The sequence below is a fragment of the Toxotes jaculatrix genome, chromosome 18 (genome assembly GCF_017976425.1).
Source record: "Toxotes jaculatrix isolate fToxJac2 chromosome 18, fToxJac2.pri, whole genome shotgun sequence".
Lineage (NCBI taxonomy): Eukaryota > Metazoa > Chordata > Actinopteri > Toxotidae > Toxotes > Toxotes jaculatrix.
Window position 1 is genome coordinate 13,586,098 of NC_054411.1, and position 17,872 is coordinate 13,603,969.

At 41.6% G+C, this 17,872-nt stretch overlaps 2 protein-coding genes across 2 annotated transcripts; one reads left to right on the forward strand and one right to left on the reverse strand.

Annotated features, from left to right (window-relative positions):
- Positions 1-1,355: 1,355 nt before the first annotated feature.
- Positions 1,356-13,409, reverse strand: mapk3 (mitogen-activated protein kinase 3). Its single transcript, XM_041061965.1, has 9 exons — positions 12,770-13,409; positions 11,144-11,326; positions 9,066-9,255; positions 7,333-7,449; positions 7,126-7,240; positions 6,908-7,039; positions 6,093-6,202; positions 5,192-5,320; positions 1,356-4,621 (listed from the first exon to the last, which is right to left on the reverse strand). The coding sequence occupies exons 1-8, from the start codon at positions 13,195-13,197 to the stop codon at positions 5,201-5,203; spliced, it is 1,395 nt and encodes a 464-aa protein (XP_040917899.1). The 5' UTR covers positions 13,198-13,409; the 3' UTR covers positions 1,356-4,621; positions 5,192-5,200.
- A 780-nt stretch (positions 13,410-14,189) lies between these two features.
- nudt9 (nudix (nucleoside diphosphate linked moiety X)-type motif 9) lies at positions 14,190-17,407 on the forward strand. The gene is made up of 8 exons (XM_041061967.1): positions 14,190-14,451; positions 15,003-15,290; positions 15,419-15,508; positions 15,723-15,809; positions 16,068-16,179; positions 16,409-16,555; positions 16,647-16,731; positions 16,951-17,407. The coding sequence occupies exons 1-8, from the start codon at positions 14,354-14,356 to the stop codon at positions 17,094-17,096; spliced, it is 1,053 nt and encodes a 350-aa protein (XP_040917901.1). The 5' UTR covers positions 14,190-14,353; the 3' UTR covers positions 17,097-17,407.
- The last annotated feature ends 465 nt before the right edge of the window (positions 17,408-17,872 follow it).

Genomic DNA, 17,872 nt, shown 5'->3' on the forward strand with positions numbered 1-17,872 from the left:
TCAGTTTTCAGTCTGTTTGACCTGTCCTAGCTTTGCTGTGAGATTAGTCCAATGCAGGTTTGACGCTTTCACAAAAATGAGGGCCGACTTGTTTATCAATCCTACTTCTAAGAGCCATATTTCTATGGTAACAATCAGCAACACTTGCCGCCTGTGGCACAAAATGACCAAAAAAAAAAAAGAAAAAGAGAGAAAGGAAAGCCATGTCCAGCTGTGAGGACACTGTCAGTGGTTTCCTGTGCCTGATGAGTTAGCAGAGGTTCTGATACTGAGTCCTGCCACATTAAGAAATCACAGCATCTCAGCCTACAGCCGTGGACTGATCCTGAGAAAATGGGGGGAAAAAAGCCCACCCACTTGTGATCACTTAGTGCTGGTCATTGGAGTTCTAATGTAAAAGGTGCTGAAAGGACAATGAAAAAAACAAACAAAAGCTAAAGACCACAAGGGGGAAAAAAACACCCACAAGCAGCTGTAACAGTATCAGGAAATTTTATTTAATTATATGTATATAATTCTGTTTCTTTGTTAATCGTTTAATTCATAATACCCATAGAATATACAGACTATAACCCTCAATAACTCATAGCTCTTTGACAATCTACTTATATCTTCTTTTAAAATAATTCCTTCTAAGATCTTGGAGGGGAAATTTAAAAAAAAAGAAAAAATTAACCAACAAAAAAAAACAAAAAACAAAAAACAAAAAAAAACCAACCTAAGTTTCAGGAATATTGAAAACGCTGCCAATAATAGTCACGCCCATAAGAGAAATAAGGAAGAAAAAATACAAATAAAAACATCCTAATAATTAAAAAAATTATACAACTTTAACTCCCTTTATGTAAAAAAAAAACAAAAAACAACTCACCAATATAACAACAATAGCAATAATAAGAACAACCATTTAAAAACAACATCTGGAAACAAGCCTCATGACAAGAGACTTGTCGATACTGTGTGTATGTGTGTGGTGTGTTTAAGTGCAACTTTTCACAAACACACAAGTTACACTGAGGAAGTTTGTGTGTGTGTGTGTATGAGAGTGTGTCAGGAGAATTGCAAAACGTGGTCCTCTTGGTTCTTTCCCATGGTTACCCAGTGAGATGTTTGGTCTGGTGGCAGGTCAGAGGGAAAAGAGAAAAAAAAGATAAGAAAAGAAAAAGCAAGCAGGGCCTGTTTGACCGACTTTACACGAGAAATATCTGTGTGGTTGTTTTTTGTATTGGTCAAAAAGAAAAGAAAGAAAAAACAGTCACGCAGATGTAAAAGCACAGGTAACTGCAGGGAGAGGGCCCAAGCTGTGAGGAAACAATACACACTTCCAAAACATACACACACACACACACACTCTAGACAAAAACAGTCTTGGCTTTATGTTACTGATGAGTAGATACACAAACACTTTTACACAGACATAAATTACTGCACACAGTCCATGAGCCTTAAGACATGCAGCAGGTGAAACTTAAAGTTGGACGAGCTGGAAAAGAGACAGGGAGGGAAAAAGACCAACCAAAACAACGACAGCCTGGAAGGGGACAGAGTGTGGCTGGAAAGACAAAAGTGCCGGCGTGCTGATTGAGTCGTGTGATCCAAGCAAGTTTTCCTGCTTGTACAACCGTCCGTGATCTATGAGTCAGGTGAGACAGGGGTTGAGGGGGAGGACAGCGACCTGGATTAGAAGGTCTTCTCCAATCCCACAGTAGATAAGCAGAAAAGGGTGAGTACGTAAACACACAAGGGGAGGAGAGGAAGAGGAGGCAGCCCTTTGAGTAAAGCGTGGTGAGTTGGGGGGATTGAACAGAACAACACACATCACCACATGCACCAAAAAGCCTCACACCAATCCCAGAGTGCTGGCTATGGCTTCTGAGAGAACGGACTATGTGATGTCGAACAAAACTGGTGATTTTGCAGGTAGAGGGCGGGGCCAGTGAGCGCTCCAGATCTCAGTCTATTAGCATCACAGGCCTTGGCATTAGAGGGCGGGGGTCTCTTACTGGTCCCAGTGCAACAAGCAAAATTTAGTGCAGACTGAGCTGGTGACTGAGTGGGACCCACGAGTGGAGCTCCACCAAGCAGCAATTAGTACGGTCACAGAGAGGACGGGAGCAGACCCCTGACAACTGACGAGAACAATGAACACACAGAAGTAACAGTACACAAAAGAGAAACACTATATCACCCACATTAAAGAATACACATCTGGTCTGTTAACAGGTGGAAAATGGGAAGAGACACACACACACACACAGGCAAAGGTAGGAGGGAACAGGAGTGCAAAAAAGAAAACTGGGCAGAGAGGGACAAACTGAGATATACAATGAACTACCATGAAGTGATGCTGGTTTCTTGGCTGTGCACTGAGCAGGAATTAACCGTACAACAACTCGTCTGGGAAATTCCTGGGCTTGGCTGTTTTCTTCCTGATTAATCAGTGAGGTGCACAGTTTCCTCAGAACTCCTAGAGAAGGTGCCGTTCTTGTAAAAGCTCACAACTGAAGAAAGTTAAACTGCAGTGACAAACAAATTCAGGCCAATTACATTCGACACTTTTCCCCCCACAGCAGACGTTTTGGCGTGTCACAGCAGGAAAGGTACAGGTGTTACTACTAGCATTAATGTGGGGGCATTCCATTCACATGACAGAATTTCAAGGCCCTGCTACCGTGTGTGTGTGTGTGTGTGTGTGTGTGTGATGGGTCACTGGTGTGATTTACTGGGACACTATGACAGTGGACTAATAGTTAACTTTTTTTTCCACCAGTGTTTTTCCTGCTATGACAAGTCAAAACGTCTGTTGTGAAAAAAAGAAGTCTACAGGGCGAAGTGAACGTAACGCTTGCTGAAAATTGTGCATTCAAGTATGACCACATGAATTAACGGATATCAAGTTGTTCAGATTTGGGCCTTCACTGTCAGTTAGGTCCCTGCATGCACGCACACACACACACACACACGCACACACTTCTGGTTGTCCTGGATCAAACGGCAGCAGACAAGAACACAGACCAAAAAACAGCACTGAGCAACAGAAAAGGCTGATGTCAAACCAGACTCCCCCCATTTTCCAGAATAGACGGTGTTCCCTAAAATGTTTTTGGAATTGGAGGATACAGTGAAGATTAATACTCGAGAGGAGCTGAGGAACGACAGGGGGCTTCAGTGGTGTTATGACGCGAGTGGTTTTCCAGTCAGCTGCTATAGGAATGTAAGTTAATATAGGAATGTAATACTGACGCTGGATCAGCTATTTGATGGGAAAAGGGCCAAATGTGGACAATACAGTAATGTTATACCAGTGTCTTACATCAGTGTTCTGGTAGCATTTCTGCATTTTGTTAAAAAAACAAAAAAAAAAAACAAAAGTCACTACAGAACTACCAGCAGCAGTAGGTTTCTGATCATTCCAGTGTTGGTGTTCAAAATCTTTGATTCTTACAATACGGTGCTTATTTAGTTCCTGCTGCGGAGAACTACAGAAAGGAAAAAAAACTGTTTTGACAATTGTTTTGACAGAGCACCATGGATATTCTGGAAAATGGGGCTTCGACATCACAGCTGTAATATCTGAATGAACAAGCAATAGTAGAAACTATTTCACGCTCTTTGCGTTGATCTGATTTGTTACGAACACATAGCGCCTCCTGATTATAACTGTTAGGTTCAGTTGAGTTTGTCTGCCCTAGATGCAAGTTGTAGGTCAAGAAACATAGTTAAAATAAAAACTAATATTCCTTAATTGCTCCCCAGCCAAGTTCCTCACATCTCTCTGCCACTTTGGTAAATTTCAGGAATGCATGCATTCATATGAACATCATACACAGTTTTTTTTTCCATAAAAAAAAGAAAGAAAAAGAAAGAAAAAAGAACGACAGAGAAATTTATAAACCTGCCAACATGCCAGTAAAAACACTGAATGTTTGACTCAAAATCAAGTGTTCAAAAATGACTAGCAAATATAAACCCCAAAACATACAAATATGACGCTGAACTGATCCGAAAACACTCAAACAACGGTATACAAACGAAAACTGCGACAAGCACACTGAAAAATGAAAAAAAAAAAAGCTTTTATATTTTTGTATATACATACACACACCCGATGAGCATCCCCATTCTTTTAGCCCTCGATTTTTTCCAGGTTGTAATTTACATGGAGCAAGACAAGAGAGTTATGGTGTTGGTTAATACAGTAGTATGTGTTTATATGAGAGGGAGCGACAGAGAGGACAGACAGATCAGCGACAAATGCAGGAGAGATGAACGGAGGAGAGGGATGAGGACAGGGACAGCGAGTAACTGCCGATTGGGACAGGGTGAGGTGGGACATTTCGACTGGAAAACAGGTGTGAGATGAGAGGAGGGAGAGTCCAACATGGACAGAACTGAAACAGTATGAGTAGAGACCCTACCACCCCACCCAACCACAGAAATCAAAGTTAAACTTAGCTCTCTCTTGCAGTAGAAATGGAAAGATAAGCAGTTAAATGTTCATATTTGTCGTTTTTCTCTTTTTGTTGGTTTCTTGAAGATTCTTTTTTCTTTTTTTTGTTTTAGCATGTCGTTTGGAGTCTTCTTATTCCGAGCCTCTGCATGGCTTTGTCACTCTATAGCGCTAAGAGAAAGAAAAGAAGAGGAGGAGCAAGAAGAAATGCACAGACATTCAATTAATGAATATTAAGTCACAATCTCACTGCCAAACATCCTATTCACACTATTCTTAGCAAATAAATACACTTTTTTTGGTACGTTTTGCCCTCATTCACATCATTAATGATAAGATTTGAATCCGAAACATACATTACAATCATAAAACTGCACAGACACGTCTTTAAAACACAGTCAAAGGTCAAAACTTTAACTGGGGCTAGCTCTGCAAAATCTAACAGACACCAACAATTCACCATTTATGTAATAACATTCACTCTCATCTCTGTGACAGCAAAACAGGTTCTCTGGCTGTGAAATTTGCAGGAGATTTGCTTGTGTTTAAATGCATGGGTGAATGGCAGGTGCTCCACTGACATCTAGTGGTCTCAAATCAATCAACTCAATTCAGAGCAGTTTAAAGAAATCTAGTCAAACGTGGGACGAGACAAAGCGTGCTACTTAATTTGCTCTTTTTTTATAAACAAAGCAGGAGCTGGACTTTGGTTCTGTGAACTAAGGCTGCTGTAATATGTACCTGTGTGTCTCAGGAGCCCTGGTAAGTGTCCTGGAAACGAGCCGTTTCCTCAAAGATCAGTTCCTTCAGTCTCTCCTTAGGAAGGTCATCCAGCTCCATGGTGAAAGTGAAGGGCTCCTCTGCTACCGGCTAAACACGCACACATACACAAACATTTTTCAAACCTTCAGTCTTGGTGTTAAAATTGAGAAGTGCGGTGTGCCAACTGTTTACTTCCATTTCACTGTTGCAATGTTCTGCACACAGTTATTAAACTTAACTAACAAAACTGCAGCAGCAATGATCTGGAGGCCTCAACAGTGCAGATCAGGATGAAACAAAAAACACAATGAAGTTAAAAAACAGGTGTAAGTATAAATGAAAAATGAAAAAAAAAAAAACGTACCCTTGCTATGTAACTTCCATTCTGATATGTATGTCTGAAAACTGGAAAAACTAGAAAGGAATAACTGTGGTTTCTACAGTATAGCACTGGGATTCTGTCTGTTAAGATGTGATGAGTGATTAAACTCTTGAAACTGTCTCATGCTGAACAATGAAGCAAACTTAATACTAACTGCATTCCAAACACAGCTGAGAGGCTTCCCAGCACAAAGCAGAAAGGCTCACGATTAAAGCTTGGCTCGTGGTTGGAAAAACAAACCCAAAAAAAAAAAAATAATAACAATGATGAACATGTTTGAATTAATTAGTCCTTCTGCTTACCAACATTTGTTCAAATCTCAATACTTGGCTGAATTGATGTAGTTTTTTTTTCCCCATGTGTTGCTGCTGTTGCTCTTCGTTTATGCAAATTCCTCTTTAGAGTACAGTGCAGTTTATATTGAATAAACTGAGCTATATTGAAGTGAGTGAGCATTCAAAGGAGGCAGTGATCATACACTTCAATCTTTATGCATACCTCATCTGATGGATCGTAGTACTGCTCCAAGTAAGGATGAGCCAGGGCATCCTCAACGCTGATGCGCTTGTAGGGGTTAAAGGTCAACATGCGGCCCAGCAGGTCCAGAGCTGCGTAAGATACATCAAAAGCTTTAGTCTGACTTTAGTCACCAGTTTGTGCAGCAACATAAAAATACAACATTTATAAAAAAAAAAAGTATCTATTTAATTTCATTGTCAACATGTTTTTATTGGACTGAGACTAGAATAACCAAACTTCACTTTAGGGTAATTCATGCCATTCAATATTTTTTCTTTTTTTTTAACATATCTTTTATATTTAATTTTTCAATTATGTGTTCCTGCCCATTAACAAATTATATACATATTTAATTATAGTAATTTAAGTTAACTTTAAGGAACACTGAATACGATTTTACTGTTCAACAAATTTAAATAGTATTAATATTTTAATATAATATTAATACTATGATAATTTTGCCATCTAAATTACAAAACTAGCCTCTGAATTCTTTTTTATTTCAAAAAGCCCAAAAAAGAGCTGTATATATTTAACAAAATAATTATACATATAAGGCCTGTTGTAAAAAAATATTCAAGTCTTTAAATAATAATAATAATATAAATAAATGTGACCTTTTAAATGCCTTTGCTAACCCCATTCATCCAATTACAACAGTTAGAAAAAAGCAGGAGAATCATTTAACTTGTAAATTCATTTCCACAGATTAGTCTGTAGGTTTTGTTCTTTTAAATAACTATGTCCATTTTTTCCCCATATTTCACTTCAACAAATGAGTGGCGTCACCGCACCTTTCGAGTCCGCCTTGTAGAAGAGCTTTTCCCAGGGGATCCTGGGTTTTTCAGGCAGGGACTGCAGGTAGTTCCTTGCCTTCATGTTGATGATGCAGTTCAGATCTTCTTGAGATGGAGAGCCAAGAATGCCTGCACAAAGAGAGTAAAGGACATGTTTCGATATGGCTGCTCACACTGTTAACATCTTGTGGAAAAAACTGAGAACTGTGTCTCACCCAGTATGTGGTTGAGCTGGTCCAAGTAGTGTTTCCCGGGAAAGATAGGCTTGTTGGACAACATCTCAGCCAGGATGCAGCCCACTGACCAGATGTCAATGGACTTAGAGTAGCCCTGAGACACACACACACACCCCACACTCAGTCAACAAAATGAGAAACTATCTAGTCAATTAAAAAGTCCTCATCAGTGACTCATAGATCTACCTTTGAGTTGAGCATGATTTCTGGAGCCCTGTACCAACGCGTAGCCACATACTCGGTCAAGAAACCTGTGTGGTCGTGCTCAGGGTCGGCTATCCGTGCCAGGCCAAAGTCACAGATCTGAGGACGACACGAGAGGTCACAGGAATCAACGAGCCCCACAGTCATAGACTTCTCAAAACCAAACAGCTGTCAAGAACTGGTCGGTAAGTCTGTAAATGTTTGATACATCTCTAGCAGTTCCCATTTTGCTGCTTCTGTCATAAACTTTATTTTCATCTACTTTACTTTTTAATCTTGAGTTTTGAAGGCAGGAAATCTGGCACCAAGGAGGAATCCAGCAGAGTAATACTATACAATGTACAGGGATGGGGAGAAGGGGTGGGAGTGGGCCTGCAGCAGGTTAATCTGGTCGTTTTACTCTGGAACACAATTTCCTTGTTTTACTTTTGTTAGCCAAGTCAAATATCTGAAACTAGTTTCTGTACTACATTACGCATTCTACACAAATATAGACTTTAAGTAACAATAGTGACAGAGTGACAAAGCCACAGATGTAACCCAGTGTAGCTGCAGTTAAAATGGTTTATTTTGATCCTTTTTTTTTTGTTCTGGAGTGGAATGTATCAGAAAGCTGCTACAACATTTGCTGCCTTTGTTCTTCACTCCTCCCACATGATCAACTAATCCAGGGATTGATGGTTAGCTGCTGAGAGTTCACAAGTGTACTCTGAGGCTGAACAACACGCTACCAAAGACCAAAGAGAACCCTGATGGTTCATTTCACCTAAAGGAAAAAAAAAAAGTTTTCCACCGTTACCCAAAATGCAAGCGGATAAAGAAATAACAGCACTGGGGGGCTGTGTTATGGAAAATGCCTTTAAAAAGAAGCCCTCACTATTAATACTAAGGCAATGACACCTGGACTATAAAAGTTATTAATTTACATTGTTTAGATCCTCGTCAGTAGTCTGCACTGTGGACACTCCAGCAGTATTTTCACTTTAGACCATGTTTCGCTAGTTCATACTAAAATAAGAAACATACACACCCAAGAACAAAGTGGAATCAGGAAAAGAAAAGGCCTTCAGGGTGTTTTTTTTTTAAACAGTGTCCCGATCCAACTGTGAGTCATTTCATCTGAAGTATTTGCAAATACTGAGTTTCAGTGTTTCTATTTTCAAGCTTTTCAAGTGTATTCAGACGAGATAATGAGAGACAACAGGACATCAGAGGAGGTGACTAAGACTCTTCTGTGTCATCATGAAAACGTATTTCAAGTCTGAAATTCTGCATCATCTAAACAGTGATATCTTGGGCTTCTGCAAGGAAGGACCTCGGTCAATCCATCATCCATTGCCAACATTCCTGGCATTCTTTCTTGCTACGGGTACCCATGTTTAAATAAACATAGTGGCTAAGAAGCATTATAGTTCTTAGCTAACTCAACAGAAGTATTTGACTTTAATGCACCATGTGAGATAAGGAAAATATCCTCTTTTGTCCTCAGAAATGAAGTTAAGAGAGTCCGTTATCACATACTAATTCAAAATCACAAGGAATGTTTAATACCTATACTACATTTACAACATGTAAAGGTGTATATATTCTTGAATGAATCAAAATAACAAAATGAATGCAAAAAGTCACACTTTTTTCCTGCAGTGGGGAAAAGCCTGCAGACAAAACAGTCTTTTTGTCACCAGTGATGATTGGGTGTGTGTGTGTAAGCTGACCTTGAGGTCACAGGTGGTGTTGATGAGCAGGTTGGAGGGTTTGAGGTCGCGATGCAACACGTTAGCTGAGTGAATGTACTTGAGACCTCGCAGGATCTGGTAGAGAAAGTAGCAGACGTGGTCGTTGCTCAGCCTCTGGCTCTTCAGCAGCTTGTACAGGTCCGTCTCCATCAGAGTCTGCACGATGTAGCTGGAAGGAAGCATGGGTCAAGGAGGACAACGACTGACAGCATCCAAGGAAAAACACAAGCACCGTTGTTAAATGTCTGCAATATTCAGCAATAGAAGTTTCTGAATAAAACTGAGCCAAGAGCAGCTGAATCATACTTCATAGTATACTCTGTTTAAAGATGTGGTCACAAGTTTTGGTTGACTGGAGAGGCAGTGAGGCACATCATCGCCTAAACCACACTCCGTCATGTCTTAATAGACAAAACTGAGACTGCAAGACAGTTTGGTCATATAGGTGCAATGTTAGTGTTGCAATAATTTTGTTCCTCAAATCATATATCAGAAACCTTAAAAACTGTGACCACAGAAAGTACAGTGGCAAATAAAACACGTAACATCTCATTTCAGAGTTTTTGTACCATGAACATGCTGGGGACACACAGTCACATGGGGCCCTTGGGAGTCCAGAGGAGTATAAAACACCTGCACTAATGTCCTCTGGCAAAACTTTGCAGCACTATAAGAAGATACCTTTTAGCCCTGCTGATAGTGTCGCTCTAGAAACGGCAAAGTCAGATCAATCCACACTGAAATATTTCAACACCTTCTGGAAGGACTACCATGAAATTTGGTACAGACATTCATATCCTCCTCAGGAGGAACTTTAACAACTTTGGAGGTGCCTTAACACCACCATCGGGTCAAAGTTTCAATCTGTGTAACCATATACTTAAATTAAAAGAATTCCTGTCCATGCCTTATAACTTCCTTACAGAGCCACAAGCATGACTGCAGACTGTTAGTCCTGTTGATATAAGAGGCTCTGGTGTTGGTGCTGTCACTGGATATTGTAACACCAGCCCTAAATCAGGAGCCATCACAAGTCAGAAACAGCACAACAAAGCAGCGAGCAGGCAGATCAAACAAGAAAGCCAGACACAAAAAAATACAAGGACATCACACACACTTCCTTTCTGTTTTTCAGGGGACAAAGCAGCTTTTCATAGAGAAACTGCCAGGGCAGCAGTCAGTCACAGCAACCCCCTGACCGGCCATGCCCACAGTCCTTTGCTAGCTGCTCTGAGGATGGTCCCCACCATGTGTCTGAAAATACTGACCTGATGAAAGTGGCTGAATGAAAACAGCAGACAAAACTTGTAAATTCTTAACTGATTAATTTAGATGATGTAAAATAAAGAGTTTGTAAAGCTGAGATTAATTTCATTTCTAGTAACACAAGCAGCTCCGGGTTATGCATATTTCATATGTAGCCTAAATTCAGCTTGTCCACCAAAAACATTAACGTCTCCAGCACATTTTCTTCCCTTTAACTATCCCACTGAACTCTTGGTCAAACTGAAGCTCTGTGGCAGAAGTGTAGTCACTGAAAGCTGGATTAATAGCTCTTTTTTTTTTTAAGAGTTTGCTTTAACGTCACCACACACAGCCTCAATCATTTTTTTCAGTCAGGTGTAGTCACCGCAGAATTCTCAGAGCCATATACTTCAAATGAAAAACAAAAGCTGTCGCTGAGCTGAAGACTCTTCAAACGTCACTGCACACTGTTTTGTTACGGGTTCCTGAATCCAACATGAACAGATGTGTGAATGAACACTTATAGTAAAAACAAAAATGTGTTTCCTTTTTTAGTGCTTTGTTTTTCTAAGAACTTGTAAGGATTTGTGAGAAAATTATAGTTTCACTGAAACTGCTGATTTCAGGCGCAGCTGTGCAATGGTGACTCAGCCTGAAAAAACAAATGAAATGCTTTAAACAGTTAAAGACAAGGGATGGGTTAGATTTTAAAACCAGCTCAATCCTATATTAAAATAAGTTTGGGGAATAGGAGACATATGCACGAACAGCATGCAGATAAAGTTTGTATTGAGACCATCATGAAAGGATACACATCCCTCATGTGTTCAATGTGCCGTGCCCTGATAATGTCGTTGATGCCGATGATATTCTCATGGCGGAAACGCAGCAGGATCTTGATTTCCCTCAGTGTACGCTGGCAGTACGTCTGGTGCTCAAAGGGGCTGATTTTCTTGATGGCAACCCGCTGATTTGTCATGTTGTCCATGGCAGAGCTGGTCAGGGTGGAAAGCACAAAACAGGTCTCATATTACACACTGCACAATTCACACACAATGACTGTATCAGAAACTGGTCTGGTGCTAAGCTCCAATAGGGCGTTGCATACTGTCTCTACTGCCAAGACACACATGTGACACGTCTTTTTTGCAGTGATATGTAGTGAAGTACTGTAGGTGTAGGCCTAAGAGTAGGTGCAGTGTCAGTGTGGTGTAGGTGTAGAGTAGATGGAGAACAGGCAGTGCTGAGAGCTGTTGTGAATCGTGTGTTACTGGGTCTGTTGCATTTACAGTTAATACTCTCATTAATTTCAGGGCCAAACTTACAAAAACCTGTCAAACCCTTCCCTAATCCCCCTAATTCATCCAAAACATCCAAGCTTGGTTTTTACATAGACACTCACCCTCAACAGGAACAACAGTTACATCACATCTTTCCTATTAGTAAATGCATTTTCTCTTATTACACAACACACTAAATAAAATGCATGTTCCCATGCTGCTTCAGTCGACCACGACATGAACAATCACAGGTGTAACAATACATCTGTACACCTGGATACCAGATAGAGAGCACACCGTTTTGAAGCTGGTGTGAATCATATGACTAAATTCTATGTGGTTTTCTCTCACTGTACCAACCAGCTGGTGTTGACAATGTTTACCGACACCAAAGGCTCCGACAGTGGAATCACATGACCATGATGACACAAACAAAATAGCACCGTGCTGGCACGCTCCTGTTTGGAGATGACAGTGATCCACACGGCGTGTTCTGCAGAAATGGATGCGTGGACCCAGATCTCATGCTACCATTCATGTCGCCCTGACAGGCAGCGCTGTCACATCTGATAGTGTTCACTGCTCAGCATCAATAGCAGTGACAAGGCATTGATATCAAGTACAACAGGGTTGCCTAACGTGTCCACACAAGATTATATACAGCGATAGCACGAGGAAAGGCCGCGCTACAACTGACAAATCACTTGCATCCTCTGCAGCGGCTTTGCTGCAGACGTGTATGTTTAAGAACTTAATTAGAGATGAAAGTGACTGGGAGGCACACACCGGACGATAAAATGGCAGCAGAGACAGCTAAGTTAAATTTGCGGTCAAATGCAGTCTGCAAAAGATTTCTGCTCAGATAGCAAACTACGTCCTGCGCAATCACTCTCAATCTTGTTTCCTGTAAAGCTCATAGCCACGCCTGTAGCTAGTCAGCTAACCTGCTAACCACAAGTTGGTCTTCTTGAGATTCAACAAGGTCTGAATGTTTGGGAGCAGCTTAAAATACAAACATCGTGACCGCACTCACGTTTTCTGCACAATGCTTATTGCACACAACAGCTAAGATTAGCTCGCTAATAGCATTTACAGCTCGTATTAGCTAGCACTTTTGGTTCAGACCACGGTAGCCAAACAGAGACAAGCACAACTCACCACACCATTCCGTAAGCCCCCTCCCCGATGTAAGACAGGTTCGTGTAGCGGGGGGCCACGTCAAAAATCTGGCCCTTCACGGACTCGGCCCCAGGCCTGGGTCCCGCAGCTACAGGCGCTACATCATACGCAAGAGTGGCAGCAGCAGCCTCGGCGGCGGCGGCAGCGGCAGCCTCGGCGGCGGCAGCCTCGGCAACAGCAGCAGCCTCGGCGGCGGCGGCCAACTCAGCTGCGGCGGCAGCCTCGGCGGCCTCGGCGGCGGCGGCGGCAGCAACCTCGGCGGCGGCAGCCTCAGCGGCGACAGCAGCCCCGGCCTCGGCCTCGGCAGCCGCAGCAGCAGCAGCAGCGGCGGCGGCGGCAGCAGCAGCAGCAGCCTCGCTGTCGGAGCCTTCGGCCGCGACCACTGCGGTGCTGCTCGAATCTTCCATTCTTCCTCTCCAAACCGCTCCTGCTCTGTCAGAGTATTTCACCGAGGGACCTCCGTCGCTCTCAGTACTGTTGAACGTTTGTCCGAGGCTTTAACCGAGCGGATTGTTTGACTGAGGGAGCAGAGAACCAACCAGGCCCTCTCTACTACTGGACTGTAAGTGGATTTCATGCGCGAGCGCGGATTTGGTCTCAGCACTGAGCGTAAATGCGCGTGCCAAACTACGGTAATAATACAGGTGCGTTAGAAAAGCTTATTCGGTTGACTTGTTTGGGCGGAGTCAGGGCAGCTGTATACAGTTCGAACAAGGGGCACCGCCTATTCAGCTTCATTGCTACACAGAAACAAGCGCAACGAGTGGGCGTGCCGAAATATGTTACATGCTGCCTCTTATGGTGAGAATGATAGTGGGCTATTTTTATATATATATGTATGTATGTATATATATGTGTGTATATATATATATATATATATATATATTAGTACTGTGCCTACAGATTCAATAGTTATAGTTGACAGTAAATGATAACATGTATTGTGCAGCCTTATATTTTATACATAATCATATTATCCTGTGATGTAGTGGTAAAGAGAAAACACCTTTTGTAAAAGTTTGTCAATTTTTGCCACATAAATGCAAAACATGACAAAACAAATTGACTGCTTTGACAGCATTCCCTGCTAGAACAAACACACAACAATAATCACAACAAACAAGTTCTTTTCAAGCATCTGTAATTCCTAACAGAACATACTTTAAATGTTCAGTGGAAATAAACTATTAATATTAACTATAACCAATCATATTTAATTAAATGTCACATAATATGTCCAGATAAAAAATATACGGCAAGGTTTGTCCCAAGGAGTACTTCCTCCTCTTAGCAATAAATGGTCCTCAAACCTGCATAATACTGTAAATATATGAATTGAATATTATTAATATGAATTAATATGAAGAATAAAGTATGACATGTTCTTTACCTTTATCAGACAGATTCACCAACAAATACTTGAATGTGGTCACCATGGAAACGGGTGCGACTGCTGTAACCACACCCTTTGTCAACGTCACCGCGCCGGGCGGCGCACTTCCTGGTTCGAGTGCGCTGCGTGTTGTGGTTGTTGTGCTGCTGTTAATGAGTTAGTCTCAAGGAATGGTTCATTTCCTTATGCGACGAAATTGGATCTGCCGGATTCGCTTAGCGCTCGCTCTCTTCGGACTCCCATACACCATTTGCAGCCCCGAAGTTAGGTATGGACAGTATTTATCACGCCTGTGATTATCTAGTAGTTTATCTTGAAGCAATGAACATCTGACATTTGTAGGACAGTTTCGGCTGTAAGCCAAAATTGAAAGCGACATAATTATTTGCTGCAGAAACGATTTTTGTCAAGAGGCGGGCGATATGAATGAAATCAGTATTACAGTAGTCCCAACCATTAATTAACTGTTTTTTTTATCATAATCAAACAAATAATCATTTAAGGTTTGCTAAACTAAAGTAATAACATAAGTACATAAGTAATTAAGGCAACAGATGTATTATAGTATTACAATAGTTCTCATTCTGCTGTCATGGTGATCCCAATGCTGTAGTGACAAATGGTAAAGTGTTTGGTTTCGTGCTGAGTATGTGTGCTGTCAGCCTATGGCAGGGGATTTATGCTGGTGGGGAAGGTATTGTCTATAATTTGCTTAAGAGCCAGGGAGTGGATGTGATGTGGAGCCGGGATCAGGCTGCTGCTTCTGCAGAGCGAGGTTAACTTACTGGATTTCCATATCTCATATTTCTTCCCCTGCAGGTCTGCAATCTCCTGCCCATCCTTTCATCCTTTCAGAACTGGTCAGGCCATCAGACCAGTCGCCTCCAGTTGCCATAACCTCTACACAACCAGTGTCCGGACAATGTCGTCCTCAGCAGCACCACATGTAAAGTCCAGATGCCCCCAGTATCCAGGATCCAACATAAAGCGCTTCCCGGTGCCTGATGACAAGGTGGACTGGAGTCAGGAGTGGCCGCAGTATAATCCAGTCAGCTACACCAGCCCTTCAGTGGCAAACAAGCCGGCATGGGCGGACCCTGATATCGGGTGAGCCACAATTACCTAAAGCAACTTAAAGTGTGTACACTGCATGTTGAATTTGTTACAGATTTACCTGGCTCTTGTGAGAAATTTTTGACAGAGAGAGAGTTTTGATGACCTTTCTTGTTTTACAGCTCTTTCTCTCCACATTTCAACACTGTGGATGGTGCTGTGGACAGGACAAGCTTTGTGGGCAGCTACAAAGTGGAAGAGGGAAAACCACTGTAAGTTAGAAAGTACCAAGAGAAATGGTTTTACTCATAAACAGGTAGTTCACATCTGCATTTTGCAGTTTTCAAGCTTCGAGTGGTTCAAAGCAGACTCTATAAGAAAGTCGCAGTATCATGACTTTGTTTGCTATATCAGTTTATGTAGTTCTGATGAATGTGGTAGCAAACACAAATCATTTATTAGCAAATTCACTTTTTACTCATTTAGAAATCCTCGTGGACGGACAGGGTTGACTGGCAGAGGTCTGCTGGGACGATGGGGACCCAATCATGCAGCAGATCCCATTGTCACCAGGTAACTTTTTCTTAACTTCACACATCGGTATTATGCGGATACGGACTAACCATAGTTCATCAGTTAATTTAGTTGCATAAAGAATGACTCAAAAGAGGAAAACTCAGTCAATAACACATTACCATCAGGCAATATAAGTTTCGCAGCAGTTTTCTTTCATGTTAGAAAGATGGAGTTACTCATTTGCCAAAGAAAAGGGGACTTTATACTTTGAACTTTTCTTTTTATAAGTGCCTGATGTATGTCACTGTCTGGCAGATGGAAGGTAGATGCCAAAGGAGCGAAGATACATCACCCTGTCTCCAAACGGTCTATACTGCAGTTTGTATCCATCAAGAGGAAAGACTGTGGGGAGTGGGCCATTCCTGGGGTTGGTGGCTCTTACACTTCAGATTTTACTGATGTGATCTGTTGTTTGCACTCCACTTTCTCTGCAACTTATCCTCTGTCATTGTGTCATTCTACCTTGCATTTTCTTGTGCCAACCATAACAAGCCCACAGCTGTGAGCTCAAGAATTCTTAGGGACAACAAAAATAAATTCACAACCAAGACATATCATGGTCCTGTAACTTGCTTGCTCATGTGCTTGTGTTGTAGGGGATGGTAGATCCAGGGGAGAAGGTTTCTCTCACGCTGCAGCGGGAGTTTTCAGAAGAGGCGCTGAACTCCCTTTCAGTGTCTCCATCAGAGAGAGCAAAAATCCATGAGCGCATCACCAAACTCTTCGAATCACAAGGGTTTCAGGTCAGCAGCTGACAAAGACTGACTTATTTACTGTCACATTTTAGTCAACAAGCGCTTCTATGAGGAAAACTATATAATTTTTCTCCTTCAGGTCTATAAAGGCTATGTGGATGATCCTAGAAACACTGACAATGCTTGGATGGAGACAGTGGCAGTCAACTTCCATGATGACTCAGGTATCAATAATTAGGAAGATTTTTATTTTTTATTGCCACTATTTACATTTTTGCACTTTAAAACTTTAAAAATCCAGTGTGCCATTTATGCTACAACAGCTTCAACAACTGCAGACCATTAAAAAAAAAACACTCATTATAGTTCCTAAGACATTTTCTATCTGGGGGCAACAAACAGCATTTTTGTAGGACAATGAGGTATATTTGCTGTTACTGCAGGCAACAGTGTGAGTGAGCTGCCACTGCAAGCTGGAGATGATGCAGGACAAGTCCAATGGGTTGATGTTGACTCGTCTTTCCCCCTCTATGCGAGTCATTCCCATTTCCTGGAGCTTGTTGCCAAAGAGAGGAAAGCTCACTGGTAACCAAGGATGAAAGACTCTGTTCTGACATAACGAGAAGGGAAACATGAAGACCATGCTCTCTGTGTGCTGAGAGCGCTTGTGTATTTAGGATGCATGACACCTAACCTAAAGTACCTCACTAATTTAAACATTGTAATCACAGCTACAATATTCAAAGCTTAATGTGCATCTCATTAGTCTAACTTGGCTACAGTCTGCTCAGAGGACATGGCTCAGCCCACCTAAAAAGGTTTTAAATTAAAGTATCCAACAGTGTTGGAGCTGCTGTTTGATTTTTTGTAACAGAATAGGGAAGACAAGAGGGACTGAATCAAAAAAACACTGAGACATGAGACTGTAAAAAAGCAAGATGCACACCTCATCTGAAGACTTTGCTAACCACATTTTCTCTATTGGCACAAATTATGTTAATTTATTCAAGGATCACATTAACCCAGTGAGATCATGTTAGAACAAACACAATGAACATAACACATAACACACACTACATTAATGTAAGTGTGATGGGTGTGTGTGTGTGGGGGGGGGAGAAGTGTAGACTAACCTTGATCTTTAAGTGTGAATAGAAAATGAAGATATTCTGGAGCTCCTCACAGCACAGGAGAGCACTGTCTGGGGGTAGGACAAAACAGAGGACAAAACATGTTTTCAAGTGGTAACAGACGGTGGAAGCAAAGGCCATTTCACATTCAACAGCCTGGCTTTCCAAACACTCTCATCAGTATGTGTCATCTCACTGGTGTGGCGTACTTTGCAATGAGACAGGGACTGAGATT

Coding starts and splice junctions, on each gene's coding strand:
- mapk3 (XM_041061965.1), bottom strand. CDS start 13,197: ATGGAAGATTCGAGCAGCACCGCAGTGGTCGCGGCCGAAGGCTCCGAC. Junction 11,327..12,769: donor GGGGCTTACGGAATGGTGTG/GTGAGTTGTGCT, acceptor CACCCTGACCAG/CTCTGCCATGGACAACATGA. Junction 7,040..7,125: donor CCAGCTCAACCACATACTGG/GTGAGACACAGT, acceptor CTCTTTGTGCAG/GCATTCTTGGCTCTCCATCT.
- nudt9 (XM_041061967.1), top strand. CDS start 14,354: ATGGTTCATTTCCTTATGCGACGAAATTGGATCTGCCGGATTCGCTTA. Junction 14,452..15,002: donor ATTTGCAGCCCCGAAGTTAG/GTATGGACAGTA, acceptor CTTCCCCTGCAG/GTCTGCAATCTCCTGCCCAT. Junction 15,291..15,418: donor TGGGCGGACCCTGATATCGG/GTGAGCCACAAT, acceptor CTTGTTTTACAG/CTCTTTCTCTCCACATTTCA.